This window comes from Syngnathoides biaculeatus, chromosome 2 (assembly GCF_019802595.1).
Source record: "Syngnathoides biaculeatus isolate LvHL_M chromosome 2, ASM1980259v1, whole genome shotgun sequence".
NCBI classification, from domain to species: Eukaryota; Metazoa; Chordata; class Actinopteri; order Syngnathiformes; family Syngnathidae; genus Syngnathoides; species Syngnathoides biaculeatus.
Genome location: NC_084641.1, coordinates 25,235,659 through 25,261,049, shown reverse-complemented (window position 1 = coordinate 25,261,049; position 25,391 = coordinate 25,235,659). Strand labels below are relative to the sequence as shown.

The following is a 25,391-nucleotide window of genomic DNA, read 5'->3' as shown; positions in this document are numbered from 1 at the left end:
AAAAAATAGATGGATACGCTTTGTTTGCAGTTTTAGCACTTTTGGAACTAATTTTGAAAGCGCAGTACAAGTAAATGTATTATTGTAGATATATATGTATTATATTTTGCTTATTCATATAAGTATTAAGATACTTGCTGTCACTTGATAATCAAGACTTTTCAGTCAGGCTTCTATAATGACAGTGACGGTACTTTGACAAATATAGACGTTATGCTTCATTCATAATTCAAAAACATCACATATTCTATGACTTTATTGCTGGGGTCAAAGGCGGGCCAGTCGGACCGTGAGTCAGCTGCCTGATTGTGATTGGCTGCAGCGGCTAATGATGGCGTTACTGGCTTGAGGTCAAGCCTTGACGACAAGGTGTGTCGGTGGGTCATTGCGCTCACAAATGAGACCCGACATCACCACGAGGCGCAAATGTGCGATGTTTCTCTGTCTGCTGTCATGGCGAGGTTGGGTGACGTGCCGCAGCATTAAGTGCATCGCGAGGAGAGCGCGTGTGGGTGGAAAACTGATTTGGGTCATTTAAAAGTGACAATGAAAAAAAAAAAAAGAAGTTGTTAGGGGCTGTAAAAGCCTACACCAGATTTTTGCAGTCATTTGATAATTTTGATGAAAGGCTTTCAGTGGGAGGGCGATAACAACGCAACGGCAATTAATTTGACCCCAGCATTCAATTTTGTCTTTGCTCAAAGGCTATTTGGTACATTGAGTTATATCATTTTCTCTGAGATAGATTGTTCTTTTCATTTCTGCCCCACTTTCTTTCGCTTACAACAGAGTTGACGGAAACACTGCTCTCTTTTTCTATCAGCAAATTCGTTTTTTTGCACAAGACATGACAAAACGTGAATTAGGTTCTTACAACAAGGTAATGGGGTGAGGGTTACCCCTAACCTCATCAGGGTGAGCTGGACCCTACCCCAGCCGACTTTGGTGGTGAGGCGGGTGCACACCCTCGACTGGTTGCCAGCTGATCGCAAAACACGTGTAGACAAATATTGATCACATTTCCACCTGTGACAAAACCGTAGCCTTCAATAAAGCAAACGTGGATGTTTTTGGAATGTGAGAGGAAGCCAGAGAATGTGCATAAATCCACCACAAGCGCAGAGCGAATATGAAAATGACACTCATACAATTTTCAAGAACTGAAAGTTGTTGTACTCATCAATGAATCTGTTGTATTTTATCGAGCATTTTCCAAAGATGTCACAGTCAGATTGTGTTTGGATCTCAGTAAGTAAAAACAAAGCCGACGGTATTTCGCCTCACTTGGCAGAGACCGCTTGCCTGTGGCATGGGTGACCTTTTACTGCAGTGCAGTTCACTAAAACTGAAGTTATGTCTTAAATGGCCACCACTCAGATTAATGAAATACTCTGCTGACATCAGATTTATGAGCGTTTCCTTTTCAATCACCAGCCTGAAACTAAACGTGTTTCAAATGCATTTCTTCCTGTTTTTAACCACATTATGTAACGCATCTTAACATCCAAGGGTTTGTGGTTTGTATTTGATGAAATTGTATGTGGGAAGTAAAACAAATGTGATTGACTAAAAGGATTATAATTCCAAACTAAAATCGTCTCTGGCAACCCACAAGCTTGCTGAGTCAGATGATCTGGGGGGGGAATAAAAAACATCCAGTAGACGGGTAAATTCCATTAGGTACTGAACAGTATTTTAAACAATTAATTTGTAGTGAACTGTGTACTGATACTGAAAATGTGTGTGATGATCTAATGAATGCATTTGATTATAAAATAAGTGTATTTAATAGTGTCATGAGCAAGGCTTGGCCGCTGCAAAGAGAGGTGTGGCCAGGCCACTGCTCTGGGCGGTGACACCTGACACCGGTCACAGCTGTTTCACATTGGGACTGTAATTAGAGAGGTATTTAAGGTGGAGTTTTTGTCACTGGCATTTGCCAGTTCGTTGCCTTGCGCGTATGAGTTACATTGCTTTAGTGAGTTGCATTCACTGCCTGTGGGACTCTCCGCTTCTACTTGTAAGTTAAAGTAACTCTAGTTACAGCGGTTCTGTGCCCTTTTGTCTTATCCTGTCCAATTGGATTTGATAGTTTACCCCCTACTCATCGGACCTTGCTGTATGTGTTTTGGATCCCGCCTAGCCTAGCGTTTCTGTACCTCTGCCTCATCGGACTGCTTCACCGTGTATGACCCGGTTTCCGGAATAAACCACATTGAACATTATGCCTCTGCCTTGAAGTCCTGCATTTGGGTCCTCCCCCGCACTGGAGGATCTTGACAATAGAACCTCTTCCAAAGCAAAGCCAGGTGAACTAAAGCCCTTTTTTTTTTTAATCACATAATAGTCATAGTTGACTCCATCCAAGCTCTACTGAGTTCATTAATGATGAAAATAAATAAACGCAGCATTCATATGGTTTGTCTCATTAATCTAAAAGAATGTAACGAATGCAAACAAAGTAGCTTAATAAATGGTATCCATCACAACAGCAAAAAAGAAGCGAAGTATTGACCAAGGTTCGACAAATATTTTGAATGAAGTGACATCACAAATGACAGTCTAATTTTCACCAAATAATTGTAGTGCTTCAACATTTAGTGCTTTATATGTCAAGATGACTTTTGATGTTGTTTTGATGGATTGCATTTGATTAAATCATGACATGACTGGTATGGTAGACGACTGGTTAGGACATCTACCTCAAAGTTCTGAGGGCTGTATGGTTTATGTTCATCTTATTAAAAAGTTCAGTTTTCTGGAGGTGTTAACACGACAATGATTGTATGTTCGTGTCACACCTGTGATTAACTAATGAATAGTGTTTCACTGTTTTTCAAATTAACACGCAGCGTTCTTGGGCGTTAAATTCTGCGAGCAAACGTAACACCCTGGCATGGTCAGATTTCCTGATGAAGTAAATATTAAATACAGAAATTTATTACAGTTTTGAGTGATTCAATTATATACTTTTATTTGGTGATTGCGACACCTTTTGACTGCGATGCTGCGGAGGAATTGAGTCAAAAATGAAGCGACACAAAGAGTTTATCTGTAAGATTTACTCTAAAGCAACTCGTAGACACAAAGGATGAAATCAATGCAAAGAATACAAGAAAATAGGCAATTAAAATGCCGAGACACTTCCCGGCACAAAATTGTCATATACAAACCGAACACTTCACCGTTAATTGAAAGAGAGACTCTCAAGTCACTGTCCAGTCAGCGAAGACTTACACTGTCACCAGTTTTAAAGCTTGCATCAAGCGTCACGTATAAACCGGTCCACTGAATATGCTGTATATGTAATAAAATTCATATAATCATACCTGTGGTTATTTAATGTTGTCAAACTCGGACTATTTGCTGGAGTACTGAATGGCATTGAGTCTCCCTTCGAAAGTTATGCCGTTGGAAAGACAATTCGTAGTCGAGCCCTCAAGCATAGCAAGGCAAAAATAAGACGTTTTATTCAAACTTTGTATTTTCACGACAAAACACATGAAATTATGAATGGGTAGTTTCATTAATTCATGTTCATTGGCTATGGTATCCAAGCAGGTTACAGTCTTGCCTTTCAAGGTGTACAATTAGGAGGTAGTACTGTCATGTCAGAAATTAGAATTTTCCATCCATCCATTTTCTTTTGCTGCTTATCCTCATGAGGGTCGCAGGGAGTGCTGGAGCCTATCCCAGCTGTCAACGGGCAGGAGGCAGGATAGGATAGGAACTGGTTGCCAGCCAATCGCAGGGCACACATAGAGACAAACAGCCGCACTCACAATCACATGTCGCATATTTTTGGGATGTGGGATCTGGGAGGAAACCGGAGTGCCCGGAGAAAACCCACGCAGGCATGGGGAGAACATGCAAACTCCACACAGGCGGGGCCGGGATTGAACCTGGGTCCTCAGAACTGTGAGGCCAACACTTTAGCAGTTGGAATTTTATTTTATTATTAATTTTTAGTTACAAGTCTGAAAATAATAATCTGTAAAATGTGTGGAATTGAATGTGTAGCAACTGTACTCAAAATGCCATTCTAGTAACTACCTTTTCAGTTAGCAGTCATCTTTTTCTGCACACAAATAAACTGAGACGTAATTGATATTTTCACGACTTTATTCAGCTAAGTAAGAAAAGCAGAAAATGACTAGGAGGCTGGGAAGTTCTATACAAAATTAAACTTCTAAACTAGAACCACAGCAATAATGAATGCTCATTCTTAATCTTTGTAAAGGCTTCACTTTTGATGGTCAATCACTGCTACTGTTGTTTCCTCTGAAATACAATCTGAGTTTATTCCCAGCATATGATACGGTTTATATCAATTCTTACCAGTTTCCTCTTCTCTTGTGTCATATAACATTCACAACCTTACAAGTAAACCCTCCCTTAGAATATTAAATGAAGTCAATCTCTCGTGAAAGATGACATGTTATAATTGTTGTGCTTTTTTTTTTTTTCTTCCTGATCTACATCCTGAAGGACATTTTGGCTTCTTTACAGAGCCTCTCACAATTCAAATCATCCAATAAGACTGGTTTGTACAGTGGAGTGTACTGAGTAGAAGTCACATTTGGGAGAACATATTTAATGAAATATGTATGAGTTTGCATTACAATGCATTTATGGTTTGGGAGAAATGTTTTAAGAATTTTGATGTTGGCTAGTATCCAATGCTGCACTCATTCCTGTACATAATTTGAGAGCGAAAGCCGCCGCCGAAGCATCGTTTCGGGTTAGTCACACCATCGTTAATAACAAGAAGTCCTTCCAAGACAGAGAGATGGTAAAAGAGGCTTTCATTGAAGCAGCTGACTCATTGTTCCGATCTTTTAAAAATAAGGCAAAAATATTTTCAATAAAAGCTCTGCAGCTGTCAATGAGTACACGGCGCTGTGAAGTTGTGGCTGAGAATTTAACTAAGCAAATGTGGAAGAATATCCGAGATTGTGTTTCTCACTGCAATTGGACGAATCTGCTGACGTGAGTGACACAGCCCGGGTGTGCGTTTTCATTCGGATGGTGTTTAGTGATCAATGTGAACTCACATAATGACAAAAAATGTTTATAGTTAATTTTGTTGTGTTGTGCAATATTGGCTCGTGCGGTTCTGCAAGGCACACAAATATACATTTACACATAAAGAATCGTCTATATACTATAAATGTTTTGCATCTGTGTAGTGAGTAGATCTTTGTTACTTGGTCATTCTATTCGCGCGGAGCGTGAGAGGTAAAAGTAGATCTTGGGGTAAAAAAACTAACTTGTTGCGCCACTGTGCTGCCATTCAATGGTTTTATTTCTCTTATTTTTATTACTACTATAATTACCGGCCTAAAGCGTGCACCTGGTGATAAGCCTCAGTACATAGTTTAACGCTAGTGTGGCGGAGCTAATGCTAACTAGTCAGGCGGCTGTGAAAAAAGTCACGGCTTTAGGTTGGTAATTACAGTAATATTTTTGTTTTTAGTTTTATTGTTCCTAGTATGGGGCGGCACAGTGGTTCAGCTGGAAAGCGTTGGTCTCACATTTCTGAGGTCCCTGGTTCAATCCCAGACCCGCCTGTGTGGAGTTTGGATGTTCTCCCCGTGCCTGCGTGGGTTTTCGCGGGCACTCCGGTTTCCTCCCACATTCCAAAAACATGCAACATTATTTGGACACTCTAAAATTGCCCCTAGGTGTGATTGTGAGTGTGGCTGTTTGTCTCAATGTGCCCTGTGTTGGCAGGCGACCAGTTCAGGGTGTACCACGCCTCCTGCCCATTGAAAGCTGGGATAGGCCCCAGCACTCCCTGTGACCCTCATGAGGATAAGCAGAGAAGAAAAATGGATGGATGGATGTTCCTAGTATGATTACAATTTGCTTCATTTTTTTTTTTCTTCAAATTACAGTGTACAGTACTTCTACCCACACACACCCTCACATTCATTCCTTTGTCTCGTTATTGCTTCACAGTAAAAAGAAATAGAATAAAACCATTATGCCAGTGACAAATGGAAACCATCTGTTAACATAATGCAGACATTTTCCTAATGTCATTTTGGACATTGTGTTGATTCTCAATCTGGACCTTGCCGTGGCCTGGACAGACAGTGAACACCTAAAAGTCCTATTAAGAATGAGGAGGAGGTGTCGTTGTCCAAAGTCAAGATGGACACGACATCTCACTCAAAAATCAGTAGCAAGAGAAATTGACGAATTGGGAACTGGTCCAACCAAAATACTAACATACGATGAGCCCTCAATAATCAATAAAATGGTCTGGGAATGCCAAGGGACGCTGTTGTCTACTTCCATCACTTGAGAGAAAATACGGCTTGAATTTAGATCATTTTGGCAAAGCCAGTTCTCCACGGACTGAAGTGTCAGCGGTTTAAGTCGCACCTCCAGCCCTTAATTGCCATCCAGTTGCCACTGTAAATGTCAAACTCTTCTCAATTGACTATCCTGGTTCAACGAAGACAATTATTACTACAGTAGACAGTACATTATTGTTAAAGTGGGACTGACATCCCTATAAACATTCTAAAATAGATATTGTAATGAAAAATACATATAACAGTATTCACTTCAATGTCTTTACGGGGAAAAAAAAAGTGAGCGGAGAGCGCGTCATCCATGCACAAAATTGCGCAATTGAGTGTCCCTCGACATCCAAGTGGTCGCCATATTAGCCGCATCCTCTGTCCTTGACGTCATTGTCGCTTCCGCCGTTGAAAACGCGCAGTGCCTGCTACTTTGGAAGCCAAAGAGGGATTTTCGCATTTTCCCGACGCCCCTTTTGACACCGAAGCTCTTTTCGAAAAGGACAACACCACACAACCGAGTGAAGTTACCGGGGAAATATTACACTATTGTTTCGAGCCATATTCAGATGATATCCGATCACGGCCAAACCGCATCCGCGGCGGAGATGAGCCATCGCGGCTCATCGCAGCCGGCCGGTGTGGCTTATGACAGAGCCGAACGGTCCTGCTTTAGGGGGGGCGCTCTCAGTCGAGCCGGGCGCTTTATGCGCGCACGCGACTGAGTAACGCGTTCTCGGATGGATTCTTCAGCGCCGCCCCCGTCGCAAAGCCCGACGCGCAGCCTTCGCAGAAGCTGTGACCGCCGAACGAGGTGCCTCAGCCGGTCTGGCTGAGTTTCGGCGCCCGTGATGGCATATGAGGACGAGGTGGAGCCGAGCTATGTTACTTTTAGGGGTATGTTCAAAGTCGCCGGAGTACACGGTGAACACTATCGAGACATTGTTGGCTGGGCGACGTGCACATCGACACATTTCATACGCGGATATTTTGTTACGTTATGAGAGAGACCGATTACGTGGTCCGTCCCAAACTATTATTTTTTTTTTGGGAGCTGTATACACACCTACCTGTTATTTGGAACCCACGAAGCTCCCGTCCTCTGCACCCGTGCAATCAATTTTTCACAACTAACAGGGTCTCTTTCAAACTCATGAAGGGTAATTCCATTCTCCCGAGTGTTCAAGCAATATCCAGCAATGCAATGAGCCCGCATTTTGGCTAACACGAAGGAACAACGAGCCACCTTCCCGGAGGTAAAACTAATGGAAACAAACGAGTCCATGATTGGCCGCCGCTGTCCTTTACGTCACTTCCTCCTCCTTCTCGAAAACAAATCCCTGAGAGGATTTTCATGGCGGGAGTTACAAAAAGCTGTAAACGTCAAAATCATGTTTTGTGGTGAAAATACATATTGGCTGTGGGTTTTTCATATCACTATTTCACTATTCAATAATATACCAAAAATCATCCGTTTGACGACACTTGACCTTTAAATTACAGGATTGACTGTTAATGTACCTATGAGCGCTTTCTATTTTGCTTTCCAATTATTAAAAATTGGTGTCAAATACTGTCTGTATTCAATGATTAATGTACAGCGATGAGTTAAATAATCCTGTTTTGTTGTTAAATTTATTTACTTGCCAGTATTTCACTGTAATTGTAAAATACAGTAGCATATTATAGTGCTTAAAACTGGCAGGAGCTTGTAAGATACCCAGCAAACATTACAGTACGTGACTACATCGGGCCATCCTACGTCAGACGGCTTTGAAAATATCAAAATATTTCCTGACTTCTAACAATGCCAACAATAACCCCTGAAAGTTTACTGAAAATTGGATGAAAATGTACTGTACGGCTGTCCACTGTATTGATTTAATCACTGACCTTCACTTGCTTGGGCATGATGCGTCAGATTGTGCCTGTTGCAAAATCCATACAGCTCCTCCTTAGTACAGATCCCTACACGTGTTTGGAAAAAGCTAGTTGGGTTGAGAATTATGACCTCGGATGATGCTAATGCAGGTAAGTTCAAGGCATACATCTTCACTTAGAGTATGCAGCCTCCTACACTTGTCACTCACCTTGATTTTTATATGTAAATATTGACTTCTGTTCACAGCTGCCCTCTCAGGCTTGTTTGGCTTGAAAAGAAGAAAGTAAATACCTGTGTGTGTGTGTGTGTATGTGTATATATACATCCATTTCTTTGCTGCTTATCCTCACGAGAGAGTGAGAGAGTGCCAGAGCCTATCCCAGCAGTCAACGGGCGTACACCCTGAACTGGTTGCCAGTCAATCGCAGGGCTTTATTTGTGTGATACAGCTGCAAATAAGTATCTGAACACCTGTCTATCAGCTAGAATTCTGACCCTCAAGACCTGTTAGTCCACCTTTAAAAGTCTACCTCCACTCCATGTATTATCCTGAAATTGCCAAGCAGCTTGGTGGAAAAAAGGTCCACTGTTGGAGCAGTCATTAGAAAATGGATTGGAAGAAGCTAAACACGACAGTCAATCTCAATCGGAGTGGAGATAACACCTCGTGGGGTCTCAACGATGCTTTAGAAAGGTGAGGAATCAGCCCAGGACTACACCAAAGGATTTGATCATTGACCTGAAAAGAGCTGGGACCACCGTTTCCATGTAGAGTTAGTAATACACTAAGACGTCATGGTTTGAAATCATGAATGGCACGGAAGGATCCCCTGCTTAAACCAGCACATGTCAAGGCCCGTCTTAAGTTTGCAAATGACCATTTGGATGATACAGAGGAGTCGTGGGAGAATGTTTTGAAGAACACCAAGAACACCATCCCTACTGTGAGGCATGGGGGTGGTCGCATCATGCTTTGGGGGTGTTTTTCAGCGCATGGGACAGGACAACTGCACTGTATTAAGGAGAGGATGACCGAGGCCATGTATCAACATTGGTTTTCTCAGATGCAGGGTGTTCAAATACTTATTTTCTTCACTGTATATATAATTGTGATTATAAATAACATATTTTAGTTTCAATTTTGCATGATGTCAACCCATAGATTTGCAGTTTTAACACGCATCATTAAGCTCCCAACATTTTACTGCTGTCTAGCATTTATGTCTTTAAACTGCGTTCCAGTTTTCCACACAACCGTGGCCTCTTCCAAAATGAATTTGCATGGGCCACTTGTTTGTACCCTTAGATGTCAAGAAAATGGTACTGGCATGGTCCCTTTTCCAGTCTGTATTATTTATGTACCTCTTCTAACCAAGGTTCAATTTCAAACCCTGTAAAGTACATCACAAAATTTTATACCTTGGAGCTCGTAAGTGGACCCCCAATAGTATCCTTATTTTTGAGGTACAGTGTATACTGTATATGAGTGAAGGTTAGTTTTGTTTGTTCTTTGATGTGACTTTCCACAATTTTTTTTCATGCATGAGAAGTGTTTGAGGTCACCCCATAAATGAACAACTGACAAGTTTTATAGAGGTGAAGTTCTGTTTCTTCTAATATCCTCTTCATGCTACCGTATTGAAAATGTCATCAAGCGCCCCCCCCCCCATCAAGTGAATTTCAAGTGTTTTGAGTTATTTTGGATGTAATTCAAAATGTTTTCCCGTCCTTTAAAATCAAGCATCATAAGAGAGCTATATGGCAAGTCTCTGTCGTGAATAAAGAAAAAAAATAAGTTTTCAATTTCATACTTCAAAGGGAGTTCTGTGTAGTAAAATCCATCCTTGAAGTTCAATGCCTCTTAAAAAGGCACGGAAGGCGCTTAAATCGGCTTCTCGCGCAACATGGACGCAACTTAATTTACGGGATGGTGACGGGATAATGTGACACACATCCAAAGATTTGCGGTGGAAGTTAGACGTCAGAGGACATGTACGTCTTCTTCAAGGGACACGTCAATCCGGTACTGTTTGAGCCATTAAAAATATGTCGATGTGACGGGTCTCCTCAAGAGATGGCTGGTGCGAATTCTCGGCTGAATGCGCAGCCACATCCGTAAATAAATTAACAGATCAGTGAATGAGTGAATGATCATGGGGATGAAAATCAACACCAAATGTTTGTTGTTTTTTTTTCCAAGCACGTCTGCCAAATGTTCTCCTCGGATTTCTTTGGCATCAGGTGCCCGGCGAACGCCCGATGTGGACGGAATCGGCTCAGCAGCAGTCTTGGCCGATGGAGGGCCTTCGTGCCGTTGTAGTAAGTAAGGAGCCAATCAGACAGCTCGTTCCTCTGCTGGTGTGCGACCTCACTAGTAACACACGTGTCTCCATCACACTGACTGGAAAGGTGATTTTTTTTTTTTTCAAGGCCGCATAGACGTTTTTAACTGTACTGTGTTGAAACAATGTATAGTATGACAAACATAGGGCTGTCTTCTTCTTCTTTTCCTTTCGGCTTGTCCCGTTAGGGGTCGCTACAGCGTGTCATCTTTTTCCATCTTTTTTACCCTTAGGGTACATATTTCTCTACTCAAGGTACAAATTAAAATAGTACATATTGGGACCGGCAGCATGTTGGCGCAGCTGAACAGCGTTGGCCTCACGGTTCTGAGGACCCGGGTTCAATCCCGGCCCCGCCTCTGTGGAGTTTGCGTGTTCTCCCCGTGCCTGCGTGGGTTTTCTCCGGGCACTCTGGTTTCCACCCAAAAACATGCAACATTAATTGAACACTCTAAATTGCCCATAGGTGTGATTGTGAGTCTATCACCATGTGCCCTGTGATTGGCTGGCAACCGGTTCAGGGTGTACCCCGCCCCCTGCCCGTTGACAGCTGGGATAGGCTCCAGCACTCCCCGCAACCCTCGTGAGGATAAGTGGGTTAGAAAATGGATGGGATGGATTACTACTATGAGGTTGTACTTCTTCCCAGCCCTTTACGGCAGTAGGGATGACATTGTAGTGATTTGCGACCAGTTTAGGGTGTCGTCCGCCTTTCGCTCTGAGTTAGCGCCGATAAGGCGCTGCAGTCCCGTGACCCTCGTGAGGATAACTGGCTCGTAAAATGGATGGATGTAGTATGTTTTTCTTTTATTCTCTTCCAACAATTGGTGTAATTGTCCATTCTGTATTATTATTCTGTTTTAGTTTTCCATGTATAGTTTTTTTTTTAATCATTTGAATGTTTGGAATAGAGTCATAAATATCACAACAAAAATCACAAATAATATATATCTTTGTGCATCACAATACCACCCCAAGATCATGCCCAATCACAAATTTAACACCCACACACATACACACACAAAAATGGCAATTTATTGCGCTATCAGTGATTAAAATGAGAAAATACGGCACCACGCCAGCTGTGAACATCACAGTCGGCGCTCATGCGGACAACAAACAGACAAAAAACCTTGAATACTTCAGAAACACAAGCAACTCTGTTCAACCATCTTACCAAACTTTTTTTTTTTTTTTTTTGCTAAGGTCTAAAAAGCACGAGAAAAAAAAAGACTTTTGGAAAACATTCACACTTGTGTTGGCAACTCATTCCATTTGTCCGCAGCATAGAAAGACATCTCAGACAGTGGAGCTTTTAAGAGCACTAAAAGACTGATTGTCGAGCTGTCTTCACCACTTTAAAATGGTTAATGCGTAAAAAGTACAAAGGAAGTGGGGACAGACCAACAGTTATGACCACAGTGTGAGAACAGTAAGAGAAATGCTGGAGACGCACCGTTTTTTGTTTTAATTAGAACCACTTTAAAGTAGTCTCGGGTGACTTAAATGCTAAATCTGAGCAAGTCAAAGGCATGTCCGAATTTTTTGGTGTACAGCAGGAAAAATTACCAAAACCTGGTGAGGATGGGGAAATATCTGAGACTTTCTTTTCTTTTTTTTTTCCTCCCTTTTTTTCTCAAAAGCCTCATGCCTTCGTTTGGAGGTCCTTTTCTTCAAACAGCAGCATGAATTTGATGAATTTTCCAATGCTTGAAATTTAAGCACCCTCCTTTGAAGAGGGGATATTGATAAGCCTCCCAGTGCATGATAATAACGTCTTCCTTTTATCCCTGATTAGAATGATTGATTGATTTTCATCATTTTTAAGTTAGGAAGAATGGAGCGGGAGATCGACAGATGGATCGGTGCAGCGTCTGCAGTGATGCGGACTTTGCATCGGTCCATTGTGGTAAAGAGAGGGGGCTGAGTCGAAAGGCGAAGCTCTCAAATTACCAGTCTAACTACGTTCCTACCCTCACCTATGGTCACAAGCTGTGGGTCGTGCCGGAAAGAACAAGAATCCGACAACAACAAGCGGCCGAAATGAGTTTCCTCCGTAGGGTGTCCGGGCTCTCCCTTAGAGATGGGGCGAGGAGCTCGGTCATCCGGGAGGGGCTCCGCGTCGAGCCGCTGTCCCTCCGCATTTAGAGGAGCCAGATGAGGTGGTTGGGGCATCTGATTCGGATCCCTCCCGGACACCTCCCTGGAGAGGTGTTCTGGGCATGTTCCAACGGAAAGGGATCCCGGGGACGACCCCGGACACGACTATTTCTCTCGGCTGGACTTGTAATTTCCTCGGGATCCCTCCGGTAGAACTGGAAGAAGTGGCCGGGAAACGGGAAGTCTGGGTATCCCTGCTGAAGCTACTTCCCCGCGACGCGACCTGGAGAAGCGGTAGAGAATGGATGGGATGGATTTTCATTCGAGCAAATAAATTGACAACACTTTTTCCAAACGCTTTGGGTGGAAAATTACCTTTAGAATTTATATATCAGTAATTCAGCATACATAATTTGAAAACACTTTCATGGATAGTATAGGAGCAGCACGGTGGTTCATCTGGTAAAGCATTGGGCTCACAGTTCTGAGGTCCCGGGTTCAATCCCTTAACCGCCTGTGTGGAGTTTGCATGTTCTCCCCGTGCCTTCGTGGGTTTCTAAACGGGCACTCCTCCCAAAAACATGCAACATTAATTGTACACTCTAAATTGCCCCGAGGTGTGATTGTGAATGGTTGTTTGTCTCTATGTGCCCTGCGATTGGCTGGCAACCAGTTCAGGTTGTACCCCACCTACTGCCCCTTTACAGCTGGGATAGGTTCCAGCACTCCCTGCGACCTGCGTGAGGAAAAGCTGTGAAGAAAATGGATGGATGGATAGTGTAGGAAACACTCCACGGAAGACTAAAACTGTTACACTTAATGTATAATGACTTCCCTAATGTATAAATTGTGCAAGCATTTCCTTTAAAAGTTTAGCATTTCTTTAGAATAGAATTAAAGATCCTCAACCTTCAGTGACACTTGAATCACTGAAGGATGATTTTAAAAGCCTGAACTGAAAGGTGGAGAAAAGCGAGATGGACATTTCTTCGGCTAAATATGCCACATAATCATTTGTGTTGAGTTGGTCTTTGTGAGGCTGAATCCATCCGTCCATTTTCTGTCCTGCTTTTTCATTTCAAGGTCGTGCTTATCCTATCTGACTTCGTGACTGCGTATGGGGCTGGTTGCCAGTCTAAAAAAACGCATACACACTATATGGAGACAGACATTCATTTCCACGCACATTCACATGCGACCTCAACAGAAGGAGGGAATGTGTACTAATACACTGTCAGTATTCTTTGTGGAATTCTTTTTTTTTTTTTTTTTTTTAAACAACAACACAATTACTGTCTTATCTGAGTGATAGTGAAAATTATAGAATTGATGGGCTTGTATTTTCACATTAAACCACATCAGGTTTTATTATTGTAAATTAAATGTTTATTATGAAATTATTGCTTTCTTTGGCAAGCTAGCACAGTATTATAGCATAAGCTCCTTTGTGATTCCTTACCTTAGAAGAAAAAAATGAAAAAAAACCACTAACTGTAGTAAATTGTACTGTTAAAAGTATTGCATTTTACAGTCGGCTTATTATCATTCTATTTTAATAGTGTAATAGGATATTTTTAATTCCAGCATTGTTACCCTATTTTTAAAATCTACAGTTATTTATTTTGACTATTTTACAGTATGTTGGATGACGGTATACGTTGGTAGTATATCTGTGGGTTATAGTCATTTTGTAATACGTGATAGTATATATCCTTCACGAAGAACCATCGTGATTTCTTTTTTTTTTTAATCTCTATCAAACACAAATGTGTCAAATCGTCAAACCTTTTTTAATATCACTCAGAGACAACTCAATGAAATACAAAATGCAGGTTTTCAAATGACAATTTCATTTATTTAGGTATTAAAAAAAACCAAAACGGTGCGATCCTCTGTGGAAAAAGTAATTGCTCCCTTAACCTAACGATGGGTTGTGCCACACTTGGCAGCAATAACTGAAATCAAACATTTGCGGTAATTGGTGATGAGTCTTTCACATCACTCTGGAGGACTTTTGTCCCACTCTTCTTTTCAGAATTGTTTCAACTCTGCCATATTGGAGGGTTTTCTACCATGAACTGCAAACCGCAGCATCTCAATTGGATTTAAATCCAAACTTTGACTTGGCCAATCCAAAACCTTAATTTTTTTATTTTTTAGCCAATTTCCAATTTGACAATTTCATTTATTTCATTAATTTCATTTATTTAGGTATTAAAAAAAACCAAAACGGTGCGATCCTCTGTGGAAAAAGTAATTGCTCCCTTAACCTAACGATGGTTGTGCCACACTTGGCAGCAATAACTGAAATCAAACATTTGCGGTAATTGGTGATGAGTCTTTCACATCACTCTGGAGGACTTTTGTCCCACTCTTCTTTTCAGAATTGTTTCAACTCTGCCATATTGGAGGGTTTTCTACCATGAACTGCAAACCGCAGCATCTCAATTGGATTTAAATCCAAACTTTGACTTGGCCAATCCAAAACCTTAATTTTTTTTATTTTTTAGCCAATTTCCAATTTGACAATTTCATTTATTTCATTAATTTCATTTATTTAGGTATTAAAAAAAACCAAAACGGTGCGATCCTCTGTGGAAAAAGTAATTGCTCCCTTAACCTAACGATGGGTTGTGCCACACTTGGCAGCAATAACTGAAATCAAACATTTGCGGTAATTGGTGATGAGTCTTTCACATCACTCTGGAGGACTTTTGTCCCACTCTTCTTTTCAGAATTGTTTCAACTCTGCCATATTGGAGGGTTTTCTACCATGAACTGCAAACCGCAGCATCTCAATTGGATTTAAATCCAAACTTTGACTTGGCCAATCCAAAACCTTAATTTTTTTATTTTTTAGCCAATTTCCAATTTGACAATTTCATTTATTTCATTTATTTAGGTATTAAAAAAAAACCAAAACGGTGCGATCCTCTGTGGAAAAAGTAATTGCTCCCTTAACCTAACGATGGGTTGTGCCACACTTGGCAGCAATAACTGAAATCAAACATTTGCGGTAATTGGTGATGAGTCTTTCACATCACTCTGGAGGACTTTTGTCCTACTCTTCTTTTCAGAATTGTTTCAACTCTGCCATATTGGAGGGTTTTCTACCATGAACTGCAAACCGCAGCATCTCAATTGGATTTAAATCCAAACTTTGACTTGGCCAATCCAAAACCTTAATTTTTTTTATTTTTTAGCCATCCAGAGGTGGACTTGCTGGTGTGTTTTGGATTGTTGTCTTGCTGCACGATCCAAGAGCGCTTGACTTTGAGGGCAAACACTGATGGCCTAAAGTTCTCCTTCAGGATTTTTGGATACACAGCAGAATTCATTGTTCCATCAATCAGAGCAAGTTGTCCTGGTCATGAGGGAGGGAAGCAGCCCCAGACCCATCTCAGGGACCAGATGTAACTCTCACAAGCACGGGACATGGGGTAGACCCAAATGCAGGACTCCAAGGCGGTGACATGGTTTTGGGTTAATTCCAGGCAGAGGTCATACACAGATAATCAGTGAGACAAGGCGAAGGCACAAAATCAGGTGTCAAGAAGACAAGGTCCAAAAAACATGAAAACGATGTCGGATAACTACAAGGCAGAAACACGGAAAAACAAGACTTGACTAGATCTGGCTGTGGTGGCACAGGAATGCTGGGAGGTGGTAACGGGGGAAATACAAGAAGGAGTTTGTATACTCACACAGCAAACTGGCAACTAGTGACACCACACACGACGCTTAGTTAAATAAGTAAGTAAATACGTAATTCGTACCAATGAAGCGCAGGTGAGGAACTACTGCCATTCAATTATAACTCATTAAAAGACTTAAAAAATAGCAATTAATGATAATGTGTAAAAAACTTATTGATGTCTTCAATGTTCAAATTTTCCACTATATATATATATATATATATATATATATATATATATATATACTGAAGGTTCCAGTACATTTATTTATTTGAGGTAATGTTTTCCTTTTTATTGTGGCTATTCTTCCCAGTAATGAGATACGCAACTTATTCCAGCATTTTAAATCACCTGAGATTTTTCCGGAAATGGTGTGTAATTTAGATTGTTTAGGTTTGTGAGTTTAGGCAAAATATTAATGGCTAAATACCTCAAGTTTCATACAGGAATAGAATAATTTGGTCTTGAATCTGCAGGACTGCATTTGTTTGCTGTTATTGGGAGTATTATTTTTGTCCAGTTGCGTATTCTGATATTTGTGAAAATATTTTAACGAGATTGAAAACTACCTGAAGATAATATTTGGGTTCCTATAAATAAAGAAAGGGCGGCACGGTGGATCAGCTGGTAAAACATTGGCCTCACAATTCTGAGAACCCGGGTTCGATCTCGGCCCAGCCTGTGTTGGGTTTGCATGTTCTCACCGTGCGTGCGTGTGTTTACTCCGGGCACTCCGGTTTCCTCCCACATCCCAAAAACATGCACCATTAATTGGTCACTCTAAATTGCCCATAGGTGTGATTGTTAGTGCGACTGTTTGTCTCTATGTGCCCTGCGATTGGCTGGCAACCAGTTTAAGGTGTACCCCGCCTCCTGCCTGTTGACAGCTGGGATAGGCTCCAGCACTTCCCGCGACCCTCATCAGCAAAGAGATTGATTTTGTGTAGTGTCACTTGTGGGCAGATACCTTTTGAATATTAGCATTCTCAAGTATAGTGGCTGTAAGAGGTTCAACAAATATTGGAAATAGAAGTGGTGAGAGGGGACATCCTTGTCTAGTTTCTTTTTATAAAGTAAAACTGAACTGAAGAAGGGTGATCGAGATGCAATATTTCAGTAAAGCAAAGCCAGAGTAACGAACAATCACTGAACATCAAAAACTAACAGTGACAAGGGGATAATACGGTTTTTGGTGGTTGTTTGCAGTGTGCAAGAAGAGTTTTGAGCGATGAGTGTGTTTAGTGTGTGTAAAAACAAGCACAGCAGGAAGCCAGATAGGAGTGATAAATCGTGCTGGTGGTGTGCTTGATTCCCCTTTTTATTTAAGACAAAGTGGAAAGAATGAGATAAGCTACAAGAGATCTTTGACAATTAATAAAAAAACAACATAAAAGATGTAATTATCTAGAAGATCCAAGGAATCACAACATTGGCATCACAAAACACTTGGCCGTCGATGGAAAAACTTCTCGATAACTCACCTTGTTTGTGAGCCTTTCTCACAACGAAGTCCTTTGGAGCTCGCAACATTTTGATTTCATGAGCACTTTCTATTGAAAGTGTTCAAACCTTAGCAATAATGTGACATGGTCGGCTTCCTGGACCAGGGCCTCCCCATCGGTGAACATCGTGTAAGGTAATATTGTTGGCTTCACCTTGTTTTATCTTGAGCATGGACATCATGAACTTTTTAATCTGCACCTCAGGGTCTTCTGGGGCATTTTCTGGAATGGCCAAGAAAATGTGTTTGCCACTCATCCTTCCTGATTGAATGTCCAGTGTAGTTTCTTTTCTTTTATGATTTTCTATTTCTGTCAAAGAATTTGTAGTTCTCTGTTGACATCATGTTTGATTAAAGCACGGTATTATCTAATTGTAATTCTTTGACCTGTGGTTGCATAAATTCCATGCTGATGATCTCTTAGTGAAGCAAGTTTAGTGTAATTCACAATTTTTTGTTGATTGAGAGGAGGACAAAAGTCTGTGTCTGTCGAATTAAATAAATCCTTGGTTAAAGGCGAAGAATCAGCTTTTTTTTTTTTTAATCTTCTATGGCAGACCAATGTGAGGGCTCAGCTCATCGTTGACAGACAAGTTGGCATTGGCAACGCTGCATATGACTCTCTACGAGTTACCGCTGCTCGCATAGCTGGCGGAGGAAAAGAGAGAACGAAACGGCCATCTGTCTTTGAAAAATCAAAAAGACCTGGAAAGAGAAATTCTGTCTCGTAATAGTTGCTTTTCCAAGTACAGTTTATGCAAGGGGCGGCGCAATGTTTTTCATCTCTAGAAATCACGCAATGTCTTGCGTTGTCACAGCATGCTCACCGCATATGCATCTCCTGTATGCACGCCTTGCAATTTCAACACACTCACTTAAAACTGCCATGTTGTCATTCAGCCAAGTTAGGTTGGCAGGTGACCCCCACAGAGAAGTCGGGTGTAGTCTTCCATCGATTATCTGAGCCACTTTTCCTCACAAGGGTTGCAGGAGTGCTGGAGCCTATCCCAGCTCTCTTCTGGCAGGAGGCAGGGTATTTCCTGAACTTGTTGCCAGCCAATAACAACTAAGAGCACTTTAGAGTCCCCAATTAAACCATGTTTTTAGGATGTGGGAGGAAACCGGAGTGCCTGGCAAAAAAACACGCAGGCACGGAGAGAACATGCAAACTCCACACAGGTGCAGCTGAGATTTGAACCGCAGTCCTCAGAACTCTTGCGACAGATGCTCCGACAAGTCGTCCACCGTGCTGCTGGCCACCAATATCAAATCAAGTCATTTGTAAGGGCTTCAAAGGCTTTTGCATAAACCAACCTTTAACCATGTCATGGACACATTTTGACCCACTGTATCTTATACATAAAAAAATTGGATGATGATGATGGAAGGGAACCGTTAACATTAATGGAAACGTGATTTTTTTCAGATACACAATATTATAAACATTAAATTAGAGCACTTTGTTCACACATCACACATTTCAAACATGGGTTTTATACACTGGAATCAATCAGAACTTTGTGATTCATCCATTTTCTGCAATGTTCATCATGTCCAGGGTCACAGATGAGCATGAGCTGAATTCAGACAAACTACACCACAGCCTGGACTTGTCGCCAGTCAAATGAAGGCTACATATAGCGACAGAAAACAATTCACACTCACATTCGCACTACCACTGAGTGGGAAATGAACTCACGCTGCTTGTATTGGAGTCAGATGAATCACTACTACACCATCAATGACATACGGTATGATTCCAAGATAAGAAACACATGCAAAACACAACTGTGCTTGATGTTATATTTACATTTTAAAGATATATACCTACAAAGTACTGGGCACAAATTCCAAGGAGAAGCAAAGGATTGGTATACTCAATTTAAAGTGCATTGGTTGTTTGAAAATATCTGTGCATCTAGTTTCTCAAATCTCTGCATGTATTTCCAAAAAGAGACATTTAGAAAGTGGTTGGTTGGGTGCCCCCCACCACCACCACCCCAACTACATCTCTGAGCTTAAGATATATTAATTCATTCATCTTCTACCACTTATCTGAGGTTGGGTAGCGGGGACCAGTAACTTTAACAGGGATGCCCAGACTTAATCTTCCCCAGCCGCTTCATCCAGCTCTTCCATGAGGCGTTCCCAGGCCAGCTGAGAGACATAGTCTCTCCATCGTGTCCTGGGTCGTTCCTGAGGTTTCCTTCTGGTGGGATGTTCCCGGAACACCTCACAAGGTAGGCCTCCGGGAGGCATCCAAATCAGAGGCCCCAGCCACCTCATCTGTCCCTCGATGCAGAGGGGGAGCGCTGAGCCCCTACAGGATATTTTCTCATCCTATCTCCAAGGGAGAGCCTGGAGACCCTGTGGAGGAAACTGATTTTGGTCGCTTGTGTCGGGAGTTTTGTTCTTTCAATCATGATCCAGACTTTGTGACCATAGGTGAGGAACGTAGCTCGGCCGGTAAATTGAGAGATTTTCCTTGATCATAACAGGCTGATACAAAATCCGCCTCACTGCAGACACTGCACCGATTTGCCTGTCAATCTCTCGTTCCATTCTTTCCTCACTCGTGAGCAAAACCCCAAGGTACTTGAACTTGTCCAAAAGGAGAAGGCTCTCATCCCTGATTTGCAGAGTGCATGCTACCCTTTTCTGACAGAGGACCAGGTTCTCAGATTAGGAGGTGCTGATTCTCATCACAGCTGCTTTACACTTGGCTATGGACCATATGAATGAGAGTTGGAGATCACAGCTTGATGAAGTCAACAGAACCACACCATCTGCAAAAACAGAACTGCAATGCTGAGGCCACCTAACCGGATGCCCTCTACGCCTCAGGACAGATTCTGTCTATTAAGATTATGAACAGAATCAGTGACAACGGGCAGCCTTGACGGAGTCCAACTCTTACCACAAATGAGTCCAACTTACTACCGTTAATGTGGAACAAATTCTGACCCTGGTCGTACAGCCACTGAACTCCCCGTATTGGAGGTTTGGTACCCCATATCCAGAAGCACCCCCCACAAGACTCCCCGAGGAACACAGTTGAACCCCATCTCCAAGTCGACAAAACACGTTTAGACTGGTTGGGGGAACTCCAATCTACCCTCGAGGATTCTGGTTGGGGTGTAGAGCTGGTCTACTGTTCCACAGTCAGGATGAAAACCACGTTGCTCCTCCTGAGTCCAAGATTTTTACCTGGGAGGCTGAGGAGTGAGATTCCCCCTGTAGTTGGAACACCCCCCCCCCTTAAATAAATAATAAATATCCCTACAATTGCTTGGTGCCTCTCACTATTGGCACCTACAGAGTGGAACAGAGTCCAACCCCTCTCAAGAGGACTGGTACCAGAGCCCCAGCCATGTCTGGTCAAGCCCCATGAGTGCGCCACCAGGCGCTCGCCTTCGAGGCCCACCTCCAGGCCTGGCTCCAGAGGGGGGCTCCTGTGACCCACATCCAGGCAAGCAAAACCTCAATCCATTAGTTTTACTCATCACAACAGTTTATTGAGCCACGATTTTTCTGGTCCCTCACCTATGATCTTTTTACCGTGGGTGATCCTAACAGGGGCGTGAAACCCCAGACAACCTACTTCCTAGGATCATTGTGACATAAAAACCCCTCCTCCACAATAAAGTGACATCTCATGGAGGGGATGAAAAGCACCTTGGAAATATGATGCTGCCACCCCCACGTAACCTCTCACTTCTGTTAAATTATTTCAACTCCCAGGTAAGGATAAAACAGATATGGGGGACATTTCAACGGAAGCCTCGTTACGGGTTCCATCCTCTCACTCTCATGTTTCAAAACACTCTACATCAGGGCTGAACTAGATTGGAGGCTAATGATGAGGACTCTCCTTTTGAGTTGGCTTGCTCAGATCAGCAATCATCCACACAGCTTAATCCGGTGCCAAGATCAGGAGTTCTGATCCGACCAGTCCATTTTCAATAAGAGCAGGAGTGCATTATTAATTTGTCAATTCTTAAGGTCAAAATCAATGCTTTCAACAAAAAGTTCCGCAGCAGCTACAAGGAACAGAAAAGAAAAAGCAAAATAAAACTGACCTTTTAATTCTGCTTTCAGAAAGGAAAAGACATCCTTGGGAAATATATCATATCTGTAAAAGAAAAGCAACAGCAAAGCAACTTTATTTATGTAGTACATTTCATACACAAGGTAAGTCAATATGGTGGCGCAACTGGTTAGAGCGTTGGGTTCTGACGATAGGGGTTCAAATCCTCGGCCCTGCCTGTCTGGAGTTTACATGTTCTCCCCATGCCTGTGTGGATTTTCTCGGGAATTCCGGTTTCCTCCCACATCCCAAAAAGACGCATGAATCGGAGACTCTAAATTGCCCCTCAGTGTGATTGTGAGTGCGGCTGTTCGTCCCCATGTGCCCAGTGATTGGCTGGCAACCAGTTCAGGGTGTACCCCGCCTCCTGCAAGTTGACAGCTGGGATAGGCTCCAGCACTTCCCGCGACCCTTGTGAACATAAGCGGCTAAGAAAATGAATGAATGAATGGATGGATTGATATTTCCAGAAGTATGTTTGTTTCTTCCAAAATATTCACAAATGTTTTATTTTTATTGGATCAGGTTTTGCGTTAGTCAATCTATAATGATAGCTTAATTTCTCAGCCAAACAACATCTATGTACCTACATATTTTTCAATTATCCAAGATCGATAAGGTAGAGGGGGAAAAACAACAGAACATGAGGCTGCGTAAGGCAGTGGTTCCCAAAGTTCTTTTGCAGCGTCCCCGTTTTTTTAGATGAAAAAAATTGTCCTCAGGCGGCACGGTGATCCAGCTGGTAAAGCGTTGGCCTCACAGTTCTGAGGTCCTGGGTTTGATCCCGGCCCCGCCTGTGTGGAGTTTGCATCTTCTCCCCCTGCCTGCTTGAGTTTTCTCCGGGCACTCTGGTTTCCTCCCACATCCCAAAAACATGCAACATTAATTGGACACTCTAAATTGCCCATAGGTGTGATTGTGAGTGCAGTGTTTTGTCTCTATGTGTCCTGCGATTGGCTGGCAACCAGTTAAGGGTGTACCCCGGGGTGGGATAGGCTCCAACATTCCCAGCGACCCTCGTGAGGATAAGTGGCAAAGAAAATGGTTGGATGGATGGAATTGTCCTCGCTTGCACCCAAACCCCCCTCCCACCCGATGGCAAACATTATTCCTTGGGGATCAACAAATACTGCACATGAAAAACAGCTGGATCTAACTTCGTAATGAAAAGTGTTCATGGTAGTTCATTGTACCCCCGCGTCTCCCCCATTATTAAAACCGCCGATGTTAGGCATGCCTGGGTGTGTTGACTTGCTGGGGGGTCATGGCGCTGCGGAACACTATATGCCTCAGAGACATGCAGTTCTTATATTAACCGCTTCCACAAAAGTACCAGTCTAAAGACAGAACACTGTTATTAGTTCAAACGCGTCATAGACTAGTGGCGCAATGTCACCGGGGGCGCATCTTTGTTGTTTTGGCCTGTCTGTTTTTTTGGTGTTGTTCCGTTTGCTGTCAGTAGAGTACCGCCTAGTTATTAGTTTATGTTCAACCCTCTTGGACACAGGATGATTTTAGCAGAGGAGTATTATCACGGTGCGGTTTTCTCCTTTGTTTATTCAATGCAAATTTTACTGACGCCCCATTTTTTTTTTTTATATATATATCAGTCATGTGGGATAAATGCATTGACTGCGCCAGAGAAGATAGTAATATTGTATAGTGTACATTCTAATGGTTGTAAAATATATGCTACACTATACAAGACTTAATAACAATCCTTCATGTCCTCGCTGAACATTATTACTGCACTTAAGCGGAATCACATCACTAAATAACTGGCTTGCGGTCAAACTGCAGATTGTGCGCTAGCTTTCAACAGGTTGTCAGCTTGCCTTCATGTGGATGTGGTTTGCCGTATCACCAACAAGACATCTGTTGCAAGAATGTCAGCTGCAGCTGCGGTAATCAGCGAGGTTGCTCTTCCACCTCTCTCTGGGCATCCTCGATAAGGAGAAGGGGAAAGAAACGCAGCGCCATATTTATTCATTACCAAATTCTCGATTCAACCCTCCTCCCAGAGCCACTGTGGAATCCACTCCACAACCGACATAAAAGACAAAGTAATTCAAAATAATTTGTTTTTTATTTTTCGCTTTGGTCCGTGGAAGCCATGAGAGAACCGTGCGGGTTGAACTTTTTCCACCTCTGTAATAAAGCAGATGAGAATTCCCGCTCTGTGTTGAGGTAATCATTTTCTCGTCATAGTAGGAGAGCTCGAAAGGAGAAGAGAGAAATGCGAAATTGAGTAATCCTTGAAACTGGAGAGAATATGAACAACACAACCGATGGAAGAATTGAATTAAAAAGATGAAAGTAGAGAGTAGGAGAAGAGGAGAATATGCCAAATGAAAGACAAATCAGTCAAATGAACTGCTGAATTATTCAATGCTTTCTAAACTATATTGGGCTACAAACACCATAGCAATACATCATGCGAACGCAAAATATACAGTTTGTATTGCATATTTCACAGTAGCTAATATGGCGGCTTGAAGTGATTTGTTTCTGTAGCCGGGGATCGGATCGCCAAGGTCCCCGCCTTTGGCCACCGCCCAGCTCACATTGCACCCGACCCCTAGGCTCCTCTCACAGGTGGTGAGCCCGTGGGAAGGGGGGACCCATGTTACCCTTTCGGGGTGTGCCCGGCCGAGCCTCATGGGCCGAGCCCCACCTCCAGGACTGGCTCCAGAGGGGGGGCCCCGGTGACCCGCGTCAGAGCGAGCGAAACCAAGATCCGAGTTTTGTTGTATTCATAGGGGTTTTTGAGTCTTACTTTGTCTCGTCCCTCACCTAGGACCTGTTTGCCATGGGTGACCCTACCAGGGGCATGAAGCCCCAGACAACTTAGCTCCTAGGATCATCGAGATACACAAACTCCTCCACCACGATAAGGTGACGGCTCGAGGAGGGGAGCCCTTTTACCTCTGTAAGTCGATCTCAATAGTTTCATTTTATGCCAGTGACATGCCATTTTCCTCGTATAACTGCCACTGTACGATGGCCTGTTGGAGGGGCAAAAAGGGTCAGGTGAAAAGGGATCTAGATGGTGGCCAGAGGTGGGCACCTTGGCGATCCGATCCCTGGCTACGGAAGTCGGCTTGAAGCATGTGGAATGTCACCTCTCCGGCAGGGAAGAATGTTAGCTGGTCTGCATGGTCAGGCCGTTCCTGAACAGATAGCTTGGGCTCTGTTGCTCATCCTCTTGAAAGGGTTTTCACTGTCTTATCCTCTGAGGTTGCCCCCTGGGAGAGGCGCAGAGCAGTTGTGGGCACACTGATTGCCGGCAGGCTCGGTGCCTGTAGATTCGTGTTACTGTTTTTTGTGTCCATGAAAAAAAAATGAAGCAGTTCAGAGTAACTACATTTTTTGGAATCTTTGGAGGATGATTTGGAGTGCACTCCTGGAGGGGATTCTATTGTCCTGCTAAGGGACATCAAAAGTGATGTCAGCCCCATGTATGAATGTTTTTT

General features: G+C 42.6%; 1 protein-coding gene across 3 annotated transcripts in view; it reads left to right on the top strand.

Moving 5' to 3' along the window:
- The window catches only part of LOC133512855 (cadherin-4-like), a 374,466-nt gene that overhangs the window by 33,945 nt on the left and 315,130 nt on the right, over positions 1–25,391 (top strand). For 2 of the 3 annotated variants that reach the window (XM_061842843.1, XM_061842868.1), the window contains exon 4: positions 10,394–10,512. In XM_061842843.1, coding sequence (XP_061698827.1) covers positions 10,453–10,512 — 60 coding nt within the window. In that variant the 5' untranslated portion in view covers positions 10,394–10,452. Of the gene's footprint in view, positions 1–1,954; positions 2,021–2,143; positions 2,310–10,393; positions 10,513–25,391 lie in introns of those variants that run through there. The other variant, XM_061842853.1, reaches the window with a different exon arrangement.